This window comes from Anguilla anguilla, chromosome 5, assembly GCF_013347855.1.
Source record: "Anguilla anguilla isolate fAngAng1 chromosome 5, fAngAng1.pri, whole genome shotgun sequence".
Taxonomy (NCBI): domain Eukaryota; kingdom Metazoa; phylum Chordata; class Actinopteri; order Anguilliformes; family Anguillidae; genus Anguilla; species Anguilla anguilla.
Window position 1 is genome coordinate 60727874 of NC_049205.1, and position 14696 is coordinate 60742569.

The window sequence follows — 14696 nt, forward strand, 5'->3', positions numbered from 1 at the left end:
ATCTGAAAACCTATCATGCAGAATCAACACACACACACGTGCAGTTTCAACCGGAAACATATTTATGTATTTATACAGAGACAGTAAACGCAGAAGTAAAGGCCACCCAAAAGAAACGTGTGGTTACAAGGTTAAACACGAACTCCCCACTTCTCGTCTAAATGTAGCCACTTCAGTCATATCTGTCGAGGTAAAAATATACAACTGAAAGACAAACGAACACCAACTGCATTAAGTGGTATCGAATAAGTAGAGTAGGTGTTATTGGCCATCTGAACTATGAAGCAACCAGATCTGAAAACCTACCATGCAGAATCAACACACACACACACACACACACACACACACACACGTGCAGTTTAAACCGGAAATATTTATTTATTTATACAGAGACAGTAAACGCAGAAGTAAAGGCCAACCAAAAGAAACGTGTGGTTACAAGGTTAAACACGAACTCCCCACTTCTCGTCTAAATGTAACCACTTCAATCATTTCTGTCGAGGTAAAAATATACAACTGAAAGACAAACGAACACCAACTGCATTAAGTGGTATCGAATGGCGAAGAAACCGGTGGTTCTGGAAACTCGGCAAATAAAAGGCTATTAATATGTCATTCAATAGCTGAAGTTACGCACAGCATTCGATATCTCTGTCTTGATTGGCGAACACTATTTTCTGCTGGAGCTTCAAACGCCTACATCAAGGTCAGACAACCTGCGTCCACAGGACCTGGTGCAGCACTTTTAAATGACTGACTTCCACAGACTGCCTTTAAAAAAAGATATTGCTATATTGCTAAGCTATTGCAAATCAGTCATAATATGAGTACTCCTTCATTCCATGGGGTTGATTCAACCTAATGTCTGCACTACATTAAAAAATGCAGACGTACTTTTCAAGAAGTTCCCTAATATTTAAAATTAATAGTACTTCTCAATATCATGTGACCCGTCACATTTTTGAAGTTTTTCCACTAGTAACTGGTATAGTGAACAGCGATCACCGTCGTATTGCATATAAAAATCAGAAAATCAACCGTCCCTGAATTATGCTCACAACATATTTGCCGTGGCTTTCGCTTAATACAACATTTATTTATGTTTGCCTATATGAATATTCTCCCTAATGACATATTCAACAGTATCGCGAAGATAACATTTTGCTACAATACATGTACAGTGGTATATTGTCTGTCAGAACACGTGAAACTGTATAAATCACGTCATTAGCTAATACATCGTCCGAAATGCACATTTTTTCCCCAAACCAACATAACTTACCAATGCCCGGTGGGATGATCAACACCAACCGACCGCAGATTTAGTGCAGCCTCACCCGTTCTTGAAATTCCAGCGGGGTGGCAGTGTGGAGCGCAGAATGGACCGTTTCCGCGCTGTCATTCCACAATCTTAAAGTAGGTGGCGATAAAGATTTGTTCCCTTCATTGTATTTCTTTCATGAATTATATTGTTGTCAATGGACTCGCCCACAAGCTTTCCTCCGTCAGTCACCATGGTGGCACAAAGCAGTAAGACCTGGCTCTCGCCTCGTCATCTTTACTAAACAAAAAAAGAAGAGAATATTACCTTGCTTTGTGGATACGCGCGTTTACATGTACTGGCTCATAGATCGCCTCAATGGGCAAACGTTTCTCGACTGAGTTTTATCTGTTTTTATAAAGCGACAATCCGGATTTGTTTCAAAGGGAGAATGCAGACGAGAAGGGACTAGCTAGCTAACCAGCTAGCCTTCCCGGCGTCTGGATAAACGGGACGATTTATTGAGTTTTTACTCTTTCAACTCTTTGGTTGATTCACTCCCTGGCAAACTCAAGAGATCGTAACAAACATATTTGTCGCGACTAAAGCCGGAACAAGGGGCACAACCTTGGTGGATCCCGGAGCATTCCTCTGGGATCGGGAGCTGGAGGAAATATACCCCGTGGCTCTGGGCTTGGCCTGGGGGGAACATAGCGCACCTTCGTGGGATTTCTGAAGTGTGATAACGAAGGAAAAGAAAAGAACAGCGAGAATTTAAGAGACAGCTAACTTAGCGTTAGCTTTCTGGCTACGACAGCGCTCTGTCGAGGAGTGCAGTTGATTACGATTTTAAAAGTGCTTTTTGGCTTTGCTTTTTATTTGTTTTAATTCAAGAAGAATGGCGTCTTACGTGGATAACAGTTTCAGACAGGCGGTCATGAAAAACCCAGCCGAAAGAACGCAACAGGTCAGAAGCATCATTTTTCTTAATTGTTTATTTTAGAGATATTTTATTTGCATAAATGAAAGTACTTTCTTTGGGGGAAACGAAGACATGTAGTGCGCCCAGCCAGCGCTTACATGGTGTAGCTTAGCTAGCAAGCTAACCGTTATGTAGCTAACTAGCTAGTGAAAACTACCAGCACTAACTCGCTTCACCGTTAGCCAGAGACCGGGTGCTGGCTAGCTGATGCTATTTCTGTTAGTAGGAGCAAATTTAATAATGTAACTTAGTTTTTTTGGGATCTTTACCGTTGGTCAACTACTTTAAGAAGCACATAATGCAGATGAAGGATTTGAACGTAGCCTATGCTGTTCCTGCCGTTGTTAGCTCTGCAGCTATAGACTAGGCTATATTTCACTGCTTATTGAGTTGGTCTAGCTGACGTTAACATTATTTGGTAACATAAGTTGTAATTGAGTGTGGCCAATGAATCCAAAATGTGGGCTACCGATATTATCGCGTAGGCTGTTTGAATGATACTTTTGTCGCAGCTTGATATGTGTTCACTGATTTGAAAATAGACAACGCCAAGGGACAGCTGTCCACTTCAATTAGTCTACTTAATGCAGGAAAAATGTTTAAAGATGAAAGAGTGGATTGTAGTCCATTCCCCATATTTTGTACAGTGTTTTGTGAACTAGAAGTATATGAATGCCTTTGAATTTAACGTGATTGTTCCGCAGCTGCTATACATAATGTTGTTATGGGGGTGGAGTAATTGCTGTCATGTTTGATTTTTGTAGCGGCTTAATCAATGAGCTCAGACGATGGGCCCTCGTAAAAATGGCAACCTTTGGGGTTGGCAAAGTGCTTCATACCTAATTAGCTTTTACTTGACAAGACTGCCGTAGATCATAGGCTATAGGCTACATTACGTTTCTCTGGCATATTGCTCTGTCAACGTGAGGCAGGTTATGCAAATCTTTTTATTTATCCTAAAAAACGTAAGAGAACAACATGGTTAATGGTTGTTATAAAGTGAAACGTGAATTAAATGCCTCAGTTTACGTGGAAAATAATGTTATCTGAGCTATGACAAAAAAAAAAAAAAGATGCGATTGATCGGTGAACCAAATTAGCCGAGCGGTTTTTTCTGGAGTAGCGTTTTGTTTTGAAATGGGATTAAAGGACTACACGCCCTGGTGGTTGTCGTTTAATGTCGCGATAGAAAATCACAGACAATAGCTACTTTAGAGAATCTGACCGCACAGAAAGCAGCGGTGGTCCGTATGAAATGAGATTAGTAACCGTCGTCTACTTTAGAGGCTGACGTTTAACGGAAATAATTTAATTGGCGGGCTCCTCGGGTTGACTGGCAGCTCGTTGGTAGCCCATGCAGCGCGTTAGCACAAACAAGCTGAACCATTAATCCAAATCCAAGACGGGATAGGATGCTATTCATAGAAACGCAGCCGCCTTCGCGGCCTCATCTCCCCCCATTTCATTATCACTGTCATTAATTACTGATTAATTTTTTAAAAGTATAGATATTTGCAGATAAATCACTGTCCTCTAATCACCAAGTATAATTTCGTGAAGCAATACAATAATAGCCTCGAACATATTAATTTAGTGGAAATCGTCTGTGAACCTCTTCAAATCCTCTTTAGGCTAATGTAGTCTCTATAAGCCTATTACTGTGGTAGGAGGCACATTTGCTGTCTGCCACCGTGCATTTTTAATTTAACTGCCAGGGAAGGAACTGCAGAAACCGCCTTGCAGGAAGAATACAAGACGTCTTGTTCTCGTTGGTTCTTGATTCAATGCGTTATGCAATCTAAATATCGAAAAAATGAACAAACACCGAGAAAAAAACACGGATCAATTGTAGTGGGCAGTTAATACGAAAGAGCGGTGGGGACTGGCTCAGTGTAATGAACAGGCGTTTCTTATCAGCAGAGTCTTTGACAGCGATGTCTGCTTTGTTTCTGTTAGATTTATCATATTTATCTGATGATAATGACTCGGTCTGTTGTACACGTGGTTCGTGATTTCATTCAGTGTTGTTTTTTTATTTGACTTCAGCCGTTTATTGAAAAATCGCACTTTCTTGTCCTGTCGTGACTTTTTATTTGTAAACCTGCAGTGTTTCAGTTCCTGTACTGTGCACGAAGCTCTTTGGATCGCCGATATAATTCAGTTGACAGTGGTGTGTCCTTGTAATTTTAGATTAGAAGAAGATTAGAAGGCAAACGACGGCAACCAAAAACAATTTGCATGAATGTTTGTACACAGTTAATCAAAACAGTTGAGTGAACATTCTGTTATTATGAATTCATGAGCCATAAAAATGGTAAAAATGCTCACGGCCGCATATGTTTTCTGATGCATGACTAGAATGTAAAATCCACCCACTTAAGGCCAGTGAAGTGGTAAGTGGTAAATTTGCAGAGATTGGCGGATCTTCAGAGTCGATGAGTGTATGTTTTGCTTCTGAAACTCATCGCAGGCGCGTGCTCCAACGGGTCCGGGGAGACAGAGAACTCGCTCTTAATGACGTAGCATTGACCAATCAGAGCATCGCGGTGTATAATTACAATTTGTGTGAGTTTTCTTTCAAAGCATTTTGTGCTCGGTATTTGAACATTTTCCGTGGAATGTGCCTTCGGATATTTTTTTTTAACGTGGCTTTTGCCATTCTTTTCTTAATTCCTGTCTTGTGACAAGTTAATGCCTTTCCTTTCAGATGTGCTCAGACATCAGTGAAGCAACACTTGAATTTTTTATGACGTAACTCCGGATTGTGAGCATGGTCTGAATTAGCAAAACGAGACAATAGCGTTCGGAGTTCATCTGTAGATTTTCCGTTGGTGGCTCGCTACCTGTCCTGAAGCTTGCGTTTAGATTCAGAAAAGGTCTGTAAATCTAGGCTTTTCCTGGTGAAGTTACGGCCTTGCTTCCGGCTCAGTAATCGCACTAAGTAATGTTTTATGGGAAGCCCTGTCATCACCCAGAGAAGTGAAGCAGAGAGCGGGATTAAAATATGCATTTTATTTGAACCTTTGAATAATGGGCCAAAAATGTCAAAAACCTTTCTGGAACACGAGCTCCTGGCAGATAAAACAAATAATAACGTGACACCCTCCCACTTCCCCCCCCCCGTAAAGAATGCCATTTACTGGAAGCTTCCTTACAAAATGACCGCCTTGTATGAGTGTACAATCGGGATACAAATGAGGGGACCGCTTCCCGATCCTGCTTCATGACACGTGACGTGGTCAGTATTGGAAACCCCCCTGGTAACCGCATCAAGGTGCGATGAGGGATGAGGTAGTCGCACGTATTCAGTGGAAGCAGCCCACCCCCGCCGCTGTGTGGGACTGTTTTGAGGGCTATGAAAGGTGCTCTTTTGCCCCTCAGTGCAGCGGGACTAGCGCTGGAGCCGTCGGATGGCTGTTTTTTACGGCCCAGGCATGCGGCAGAAGAACGGCGGCCGAGCAGCTGTTCCCTCCGCCTGGCCTTGCCGCATTCCACCTGAAGGACGACCGTGCGCGGCCCGCTGTGCGCCTCGTGCCCTGCCGGGGGGGGGGTCACAGACTCAGTAAAAAAAAAGGGGGGGAGGGGAGGATGCACACTATCCCCAACTGTTCTATTAGCCAATGATAATGCTTTATGTTGGGGGGCAAACCGAGATGGCACAGGGGGCGGCCATTCAAATTAAAGAGGGTGGCCTTTGAAAAACACACACACAAACACACACACACACCCTGATATGAGCATGTTTGTTGGCATCATGAGTTCTCTTCCTGTGGTCTGTAGCTTAGCGATCAGCCATGATCACTCGGCTGTCATATGGTGTACAGTGCTTGGATCCGGAGTGCTTGTTTTTTTCCATTATGTATGCGCACACACTGATGAGCTTTGGCAGGCCCCGGCGAAAAGGGGCTTTTAACTGGCTACGGAAACGGACTGCACCAAGGCAGAGAGTGGATCTCAACGGGCATGCTGGGAAATGGAGTCTAACTTCACTGCCTGCAATCCCAAGTTTATCGGATAGTTGAAGTGCTTCAGCCATGATTGTATTTAGCCGTATTGGCGGTACTTTCGGTATGTGTTGGTGTTGGGGTGGAGGTGGTGGTGGCAGGCTGGCAGCATTTCTGGTCTAAACCGAGGGCAGCTGAGGAGTTTCGGTATTATTCAGACCTGGCTGGGGGGGGGGTGGCTGTTGGTTCTTTTTTTTTTCCCCCTCCCCCCGACGTTGGAGAAGTTGGTTTTAATGCTGGCGCGTGGTTGCGAATACCGCGAGGCCCAAAAAAAAACAGGACGTGAAAGGGGAAATCTGCCTTAAACCCGAAACATGGATTCATGTTCGTTGCGTGAAATCGTTGTTAAGGCTCACGGGCTTGCGCGTGCTAACTGCTGAACTGTGTAGTTGGGGTTAGGGTTTGGGTTAGGGTGCGAAATGTTGTCTTTCCTCTCTTAGCGCAAGCCATTCGAACAGGAAAAGAAAGGTGTTTGAGGTGAACGTTTCCTATGACCTATTTTCCTGAACGCCTAGTTGTTCGAGTTTGCAAAGGGGACTCAACACACTAGCCCACACCTTTCCCTTCAGAGAACCTGAAACCCGGAGTGATATCTTTAGTTACAAAATGAGGTAGGCTATGTTTACCGTAAACCCTGGCCCAGGGCAGACAACTACCGAGTGTTTATTTCACAAACAGTGTGTTCCTGTCCCTATTGTGTCATATCCTCTCTCATTTAATTGAAGTCTTAAAATGGACTGACGTTTTCGCTTTGTTTTTCCTTTCCTCCTGCCTGGCTTTCTCTCTCTTTTGGGCGTCGGAGTATTTAAATTATTTAAATTATTACGGCCCAAACAAGGGGCGAGAAAAAAGAAACCTGCCTGTTAAACTGTTATTCAGTCTTTTTTTTTTAATAAAAGGGAAAAATCTTGCCCTGAAGGGGCTCAGCTCGCGGACCCCTGGAGGCCAAAGGGTGTCATTACAGTTTGCGCAAATAGTAGTTTTATAGAAGTGGAATTGCCCCCAAGGCTGGTGTGATGAGTGTGCACAATTTTTTTTTTTTGGGGGGGGGGGGGGGGGGGGGGGGGGGGGGGGGGGCGTCCTGGTGCATGCCTACAGCTGTCCTAGGAGTCTTCAGTGATGACATTCCTCTATCTCGCTCACCCCTCCCCCATCCTCCCCGAGCACTTTGGAGAAGAGCTGCATCACACGCCTAACACCCCCCCCCCCCCATTGGTGGAGATAATCGATTTGTTCCAGGGGTTAAAGGAAACCTCGTAGTTTTACAAGTGAGGAGATTTGGTGTTCAGAAAGGTCTGCTTTACAGAGTTGTAGTTATGATACTGAAACCAGTGGAGGCTTGTATGATAGTTGGCTGGTTCATAACACACGAGCCGTTTAGCAACTCAGTCCGATCACTTGGGTAGCAAACTCTATAGTTTGGCTTTTTTTGGCCCAGAGCCCTACATCAAATTCCTTTCCAGAATAACTTGGGCCTCAAATGTAAAGCGTGAAGTTTATTTTACAATCTCGCCTATAGTTACACAGGGCAGTCTTTGTAAGTATTTGAACAGTGACGCACTTTTTTTTTTGTTGTTGACTCCAGCAGGTTGGATTAGAAGTGAAAAGGTGAATATGAGTTCAGGTGTGGACTGTCAAGCTTTTATTTGAGGGAATTTACATCCATATTGGGTTAACCGTGTGTGTGTATACATATATATATATGCATGTGCATAGACATACAGTACATACATATAGGCCCTACATACACACACACAAATTGAGCATATTACATTACATTACATTACATTATAGGCATTTAGCAGACGCTCTTATCCAGAGCGACTTACACAACTTTTTACATAGCACTTTACATTGTATCCATTTATACAGCTGGATATATACTGAAGCAACGCAGGTTAAGTACCTTGCTCAAGGGTACAACGGCAGTGTCCTTACCCGGGATTCGAACCTACGACCTTTCGGTTACGAGCGCAGTTCCTTACCCACTGTGCCACACTCCGTCCCATATGAACAGTCTAGCTTGCTGTCTGGTTTAACCAGTGTGCCGCTTACCAGAAAGCTATCTATAGTAGTTTGTGTACTTTCGGTGGCTCATTGACAGTTTTCCTTCCCTTCAGTAGTTATCAGAAGCATTTTGCGCTGGAGAATATGAACCGTGTTAGAGTTCTACTCGCAGGCTTGTGTTCTCTGGGAGCTTGCTCTGGGTGCATTAACATTTCAAACTGGATCACACACTCAAAAAAAAAAAGTATATATCTTGGTGTTACTTTTTTCATTTGTCACATAGAGTAAGAAAAGCAGAGACATTTTTTTTGGCGGCCTTTCGAGCTGAATAACACTCTTCTGCCAGTGTTTTATATAGCAAGCTCTGTTTCTCCATTTTGTTGTGTGCAGGTGCGCACTTGCTGGTCTGTAGTTTTTATAGTTAGCGCGCGGCGCGTGCGTCCTGGGACGGCAGGTGAAGCTTGGCTGTGGCTAACTCCGGCGGTATGTTTCCGCTCGGGGTAGGCGAGTTCTGGCGGTGGCGTGCGGGCCGTAGCGCTGCAGTCTGTAAAATGGCGGCCGGTTATTAATAACCAGCGCGCATGGATCGGAGCGCATCGACTGGCTCGGGAGTCGCCGGCGTCCTGCCTGTCCTTGTCACGCGTCCCTGCTAATGGTTTGACCTCCGCGCTGCTGTCACTGTGCTGCGTGTCCTCAAAGAGCTTTTTTTCATTCTTTCATTCCCCCCCCCCCACCCCCCACCTCGTTATTTCTTCCTGTGGAAATCGTCTCCGCGCGACGGTGGGCGTGCAGAAAATGTCTGCTTGGGTTTGAGACCCCGGGTCCTGAAATGGAATCTGGCGGGGGAAACGTGGGGCGTTTTAATCGTTGCAGTGTCTCACGCCTCCTGTCACAGGCTGTTCTGCTGTGCTTGGAGTGCGGCGGGAGTTATGGGACGATCCTGCGCAGGTTTGGGTGTCCCGGGGCGAACACGCGCTCTCCGGGGGCGGCGGCGGGGGCGGGGGCGGGGTTTGAGGGACTGGTACCGGATTGGCGGCAGTCGTTGCGCCGGTCCGGGTGGGTGGAGCAGAGTGGGTGGAGGTGACGGAGCTGAGCGGGTGGAGGAGAGGGAGCTGAGAGGGTGGAGGAGAGGGAGCTGAGCGGGTGGAGGAGAGGGAGCAGAGCAGGTGGAGGAGAGGGAGCAGAGCGGGTGGAGGAGGGGTAGCTGAGCGGGCGGAGGAGTGGGAGCAGAGCGGGCGGAGGAGGGGTAGCTGAGCGGTTGGAGGAGACAGAGCAGAGCGGGTGGAGGAGAGGGAGCAGAGCGGGTGGAGGAGAGGGAGCAGAGTGGGTGGAGGTGACGGAGCAGGGCGGGTGGAGGAGACGGAGCAGAGCGGGTGCAGGAGACGGAGCAGAGCGGGTGGAGGGTCGCTTTGATGTCTGTCGGACCTCCTAATGAGTCCGCCTCAGCGGTTAAACCCAGCGAATGATGGGCCGGGAAGAGAGGCGCTCTCAGTGCTGGGGGGGTGGGGTCAGGGGGAGTGGGGGCTTTGTGCTGGGGCGGGAGGGGAGGGGAGGGGAGGGGGGGGGGGTATTTCAGGAGTAAAACAGAAAGTTGTGGCGGTTATTTTGGAGGCTGGGGAGATGCTGTTTCGTTCCCTTTTGTGGTTTCCTTTTCGCGTGGTTGGGGTGGGGGGGGGACACAGGGACAGGGCAGGCACGCACGCACCTGTGGGTTTCAAATGAGGCAGGAAGGAACCAGGTACCCTCCATCTCCCCGCCATTCTGATTTGATGCGTCTTCTGAAATGTCATTAAAGATGCAAGGGCTCTACACAAATATTTTTTTCCAGTTTGAAACTGCTCCGAAATTGAGATCTTTAGGAGCGTACTAATGCACGGCAAACACGTGTGCCCCTGGATTATTTTTCCAGTTTTTCCACACATCAGTTTTCAGGAGGAAATGTTGCTAAAAATGGGAGCGCTGCAGAGCCCTGAGGCGCGGGCACTGCATGCGGCTGCTGCGCCGAGAAGCTGCGCTAGCTCCTGGGGCCTGCGTCGTCACGCGGGATCACTGAGCTAGCTGGATAACTGCACCGAGCAAAACCTGGAACTGGCACGCGTCTAGGAACATGGACTGGAGCAAAAAAGAGCTGTTCCGGGTTTTGCTCAGCGCAGTTGTCCAGCTGACGTGGTAATCCTGCTTTGTGAGATACACCCCTGGATCACCGAGTTAGCTGGATAGCTGCACTGAGCTAAACTTGTAACCCTCTCACATCTGGAACATGGACTGGAACAAAAAGAGCTGTTCCGGGTTTTACTCGGCGCAGTTATCCAGCTAACTCAGCTAATCCTGCTCCGTGATACAGACCCCTGTGGTTAAGAAAAAGGGAGTGTGGAATGAACGTAGGAGCAGACCATCTGGCTAGCCTGTGGCTGTGTGTGTGGGGTGTTTTTGGTGGAGGTGGGGCCTGGTTGGGGCTGGGCGGGGCAAGGGGGTATGGGAGGGGGCGGGGCATAGCGGAACCTCATGCTTTCCCTGTGCTCTCCAGCCCCCCCCCCCCGGGGGAGGGGGGGGGGGGCTGAATGAGCTCACTGTACAGACCCTACACCACCGCGCTGAGCAGTAAATCTCCCAAGTTTATTTTCTACCTGGCAGAACCCTGAAACCCGATTACAAAGCCCCGTGTGGAGCTGATGAGTCCTGCAGTCGTGTCTCTAGCCTTCACTCCGCTTTGCCACAGGCAGCAGTTTTTAAGTAAAACAAACCGAACAAGGAAACAAAAAAAAATCGTTGTTGCAGTCCCTTCTATGGTGCTCAAATGCTTGTGTTAAGCGGACTGCAGCTCTTCACCTGTGCGCTGGTGTTTTCCGCGGTGGCTTTTTTTTCTTCCCACAATGCCGCTGGGCTCTCCCTGCCAGCACGGCGAGATCGCGGTGCTGTAACCCCATCCCCCGCTGACGCCTGTGCCTGGGTGCGTTTGCTCAGCCTGACCACAGGGGGCGCCGGCATTATTTTCCCCACACCTGCGTCCCTGCTGAAGAGGGTCACAGTGTCCTGGCCCTAGCCTGTAGCAGAATAAACCGAGTAATCGTGATTTTAAAAACGCTCATTCAGTTGAAGCCATAGGTGGTGCATAGACGAGCCTCGTGGCCTTGTACCGGAACCGGACCTCGCCGGTGCCGGCCGGCCCGGTGGCGCCGCAGGACAGCTGAGCTGCTCGGGGTGCAGGAGGGTTTGGTCGGTCTGGGCTCCGCGTTTTCACGGCCCGCGGGTGGCCCTCGCTGGTCGATCGGGCACCTGTGGGCTGCTTGTGCCTGGGTGCGTTTGGGGGCGACATAGCTCAGGAGGTAAGACCGATTGTCTGGCAGTCGGAGGGTTGCCGGTTCAAACCCCGCCCTGGGCGTGTCGAAGTGTCCTTGAGCAAGGCACCTAACCCCCAACTGCTCTGGCAAATGAGAGGCATCAGTTGTAAAGTGCTTTGGATAAAAGCGCTATATAAATACAGTCCATTTACCATTTGTCTGTGACGTGTCTGAAAAGGTCTTCCTCTGACTCCACACTGCGCACGCGGAGTTTAGCAGAGAGAGCTGCGGTGCGAGAAGAAGCAGGCCAGCGGCGCCAGGTCATTCCGGTGTCGCCAGTCTGAACCGCGGATGTCTTCACTCTCCCGAATCGGCAGCTGAGATCGTGCACGAGTGCGTCTACAAATAGTCAATTGGATGTTCCAGATCAGGGCTAGAATTGGACATATCCAGCCCCATGCTGGGTGGCGGATATGTCCAGCGGTGACACACGGGAGGGTAGAAAGCTCTCGAACCCGGATCCCCAGACGGGTCAGTGCTTTCCCGCCGTCCCACCGAAACCCGCGGAGAGGCAGCCCGTCGCAGCGGGACGTCCCGTCTCCGAGCTCTCAGCGCCTCCTCGCTCAATAATTAATATGAGCGCTGCTGCACCCGGGGGGGGGGAAGAGAGCGCTCCCTGGAACTCGTCTCACGTTACACACACCCACACACACACACACACACACACCCACACACTCGCGCCCGCACTCCTCCTGTGACACGCTCAGTCCTTAACACCCCAGCCCACCACAGCCTCGCGTGTGACTGGCGAGCCCTGAGACCGCAGCCGAGCGCCAGACTCCGGTCAGCCGGCACGCGACCGACGCGCTTCCTGAAGCAAACGTTCGGGCTCTCAGGGCGATTAAGAAATCTCAGATCTCTCCCCCCCCCCGGCCGTAAAAATGGGAGCGCTCTGGCCCCCGCTGCCGCGGTCCAGCTGTCTGAGTACCGCTGGCTGGCGGGAGTGGAGTTACAGCGCACCGACTGCAGGCCTGTTAAACTCGGCTGTGACGGACAGCGCGTCGAGCGGCGAGCTGACTCCGCCCCCTCTCCTTCCCTCTCCTACCCACCCGGCTCCGCCTCCCTCGCTCTCTCTGCTAATTGGATTGGGAGGTCTCCGGTTTCTGTTAGAGGTGAAACGCTATCTGTGTAATTGGGCCTGTAGGTTCGTGTGACCTGCGCGCAGTCACGTTCGCCTCCATCCCCCTGAACCCCCCCCGCCCGCCCCGCCCCGCCCCCCTCCCCTCCCCCCATTCGCCCTTTTTCCCGCTCTTTCCGTATCTGTCTCATCGCAATCCAATTTGCTGCGCCGTGTTCCAGAAACCTCATTATCTCCCTGTAGCGCTGCCCCTGGCTGGCCTTCCGGGCCCCAGGCCCCGCGCGGATCCCGCACCCCGTGCTGGGCCGCCCCCCCCACCCCCCCCCCCCCCCCGCCCCCCCCCACAGCCCCAGGGAGTCTGCTGGTAATGGCGTTCCCGCCTAAATGCCAGGTCATTAGCGCCCGTTAGAGGGAAGTTTCTCCGCACTTCAGTTGGCCGTACTGAAAAAGCACACGTGTCTTGTTGCCTCATTATTATTGTTGTTGTTGCTGTAGTTAATTATTGTTATATTTTTAATATTAGTGGTAATTGTAGCAGTGCTAGTAGTAATAGTACCTCCATGTCCAGCGGTGTTTTGAATGAGAAAATGTAGATGGACGAAAACGGTATTTTCTGTAGCTACACGGTGTCCCTGATGCAGGTTTGTTGAATGTGAAGGTGTCAGATCCTCTCGTACTGAAAGTGTGGTTTAGTCACTGTGGTCCCCGGGCAGGCAGAGCTGGGTTCCCGTTTCCTCGAACCCGGGTCCACGCTGCGGTAGGGCAGCTGTGGGCCGCGGCAGTGCTGGGCCCTGGCGGGGGGGGGGGGGGGGGGGCTAATTGCTGCTAAAAATAGGGTGCGTTCTGAAGCTGGAATGCACCTCATTGTGGAGACGCCCCCCCCCCCCCCCCTTGGGCTCTGTCCCTAACGGCCGTCGGCCCCGTGGCGTGGCCAGGCGACGGTCGCCATGACGACGGCCGCTTTGATCTGCGGCGAGGTCTGCCGCCGGGTCACCTGACCTGTTTCTGTGACCCTGTTGGCCGAAGGCTGGCCTGGTTTTTGCCAGACTTTTGCGTGCCTCTCTCTCTCTCTCTCTCTCCCTCCCTCTCCGGCCGGACGTCACTGCAGTCTGCTGTTTCCCTTTTGATGGCCGCCTGTGTGCTCTGCAGTGTGCTGTACGTCTAGTGTAGGGGTGCTCAACACGGGCCGATCCGTTTCAGGACTTCGCACCAACTTCTGCCCTTAATTAGTTAATTGGCCGAATCGTTCCTTGAGCTGGCATTTGTGTAAGCACCAACGACAACCGCAGACTGCAAGTGCATCCTAAAGATTTCACTGTGCTCAAGGACACGAGTGAACAAGTGTAGGTTATAGAGCTGTCAGATAACTAAAGCTGAGGCAACTGGATGGAACAAAAACCAGCACACAGACCGGCCCTCCAGGACCGCAGTTGTGCACCCCTGGAGTAGTGCATGATGCGTGTGATCACATTCACATTTATACCTGCGTGTGTGTGTGTGTGATCACATTTATACCTGTGTGTGTGTGTGTGTTCATATTCACATTTATACCTGCGTGTGTGTGTGTGTGTGATCACATTCACATTTATACCTGTGTGTGTGCGTGTGTGTGTGTGTGATCACATTCACATTTATACCTGTGTGTGTGTGTGTGTGTGTGTGATCACATTCTCATTTATACCTGCGCGTGTGTGTGTGTGATCACATTCACATTTATACCTGTGTGTGTGTGTGTGATCACATTCTCATTTATACCTGCGCGTGTGTGTGTGTGATCACATTCACATTTATACCTGTGTGTGTGTGTGTGTGTGTGTGATCATTCACATTTATACCTGTGTGTGTGCGTGTGTGTGTGTGAGATCACATTCACATTTATACCTGTGTGTGTGCGTGTGTGTGTGTGAGATCACATTCACATTTATACCTGTGTGTGTGTGTGTGTGTGAGATCACATTCACATATACCTGTGTTGTGTGTGTGGATCACATTCTCATTGATACCTGGCGTGTGTGTGTGATCA

At 49.3% G+C, this 14696-nt stretch overlaps 1 protein-coding gene across 11 annotated transcripts in view; it reads left to right on the forward strand.

Moving 5' to 3' along the window:
* The first annotated feature begins 1483 nt into the window (after positions 1-1483).
* Positions 1484-14696, forward strand: part of LOC118228077 (rap guanine nucleotide exchange factor 2-like) — a 111253-nt gene continuing 98040 nt past the window's right edge. For 8 of the 11 annotated variants that reach the window (XM_035419307.1, XM_035419314.1, XM_035419315.1 and 5 more), the window contains exon 1: positions 2160-2228. In XM_035419307.1, coding sequence (XP_035275198.1) covers positions 2160-2228 — 69 coding nt within the window. Of the gene's footprint in view, positions 2229-14696 lie in introns of all 11 variants that reach the window. The other 3 variants (XM_035419308.1, XM_035419310.1, XM_035419318.1) reach the window with 1 other exon arrangement.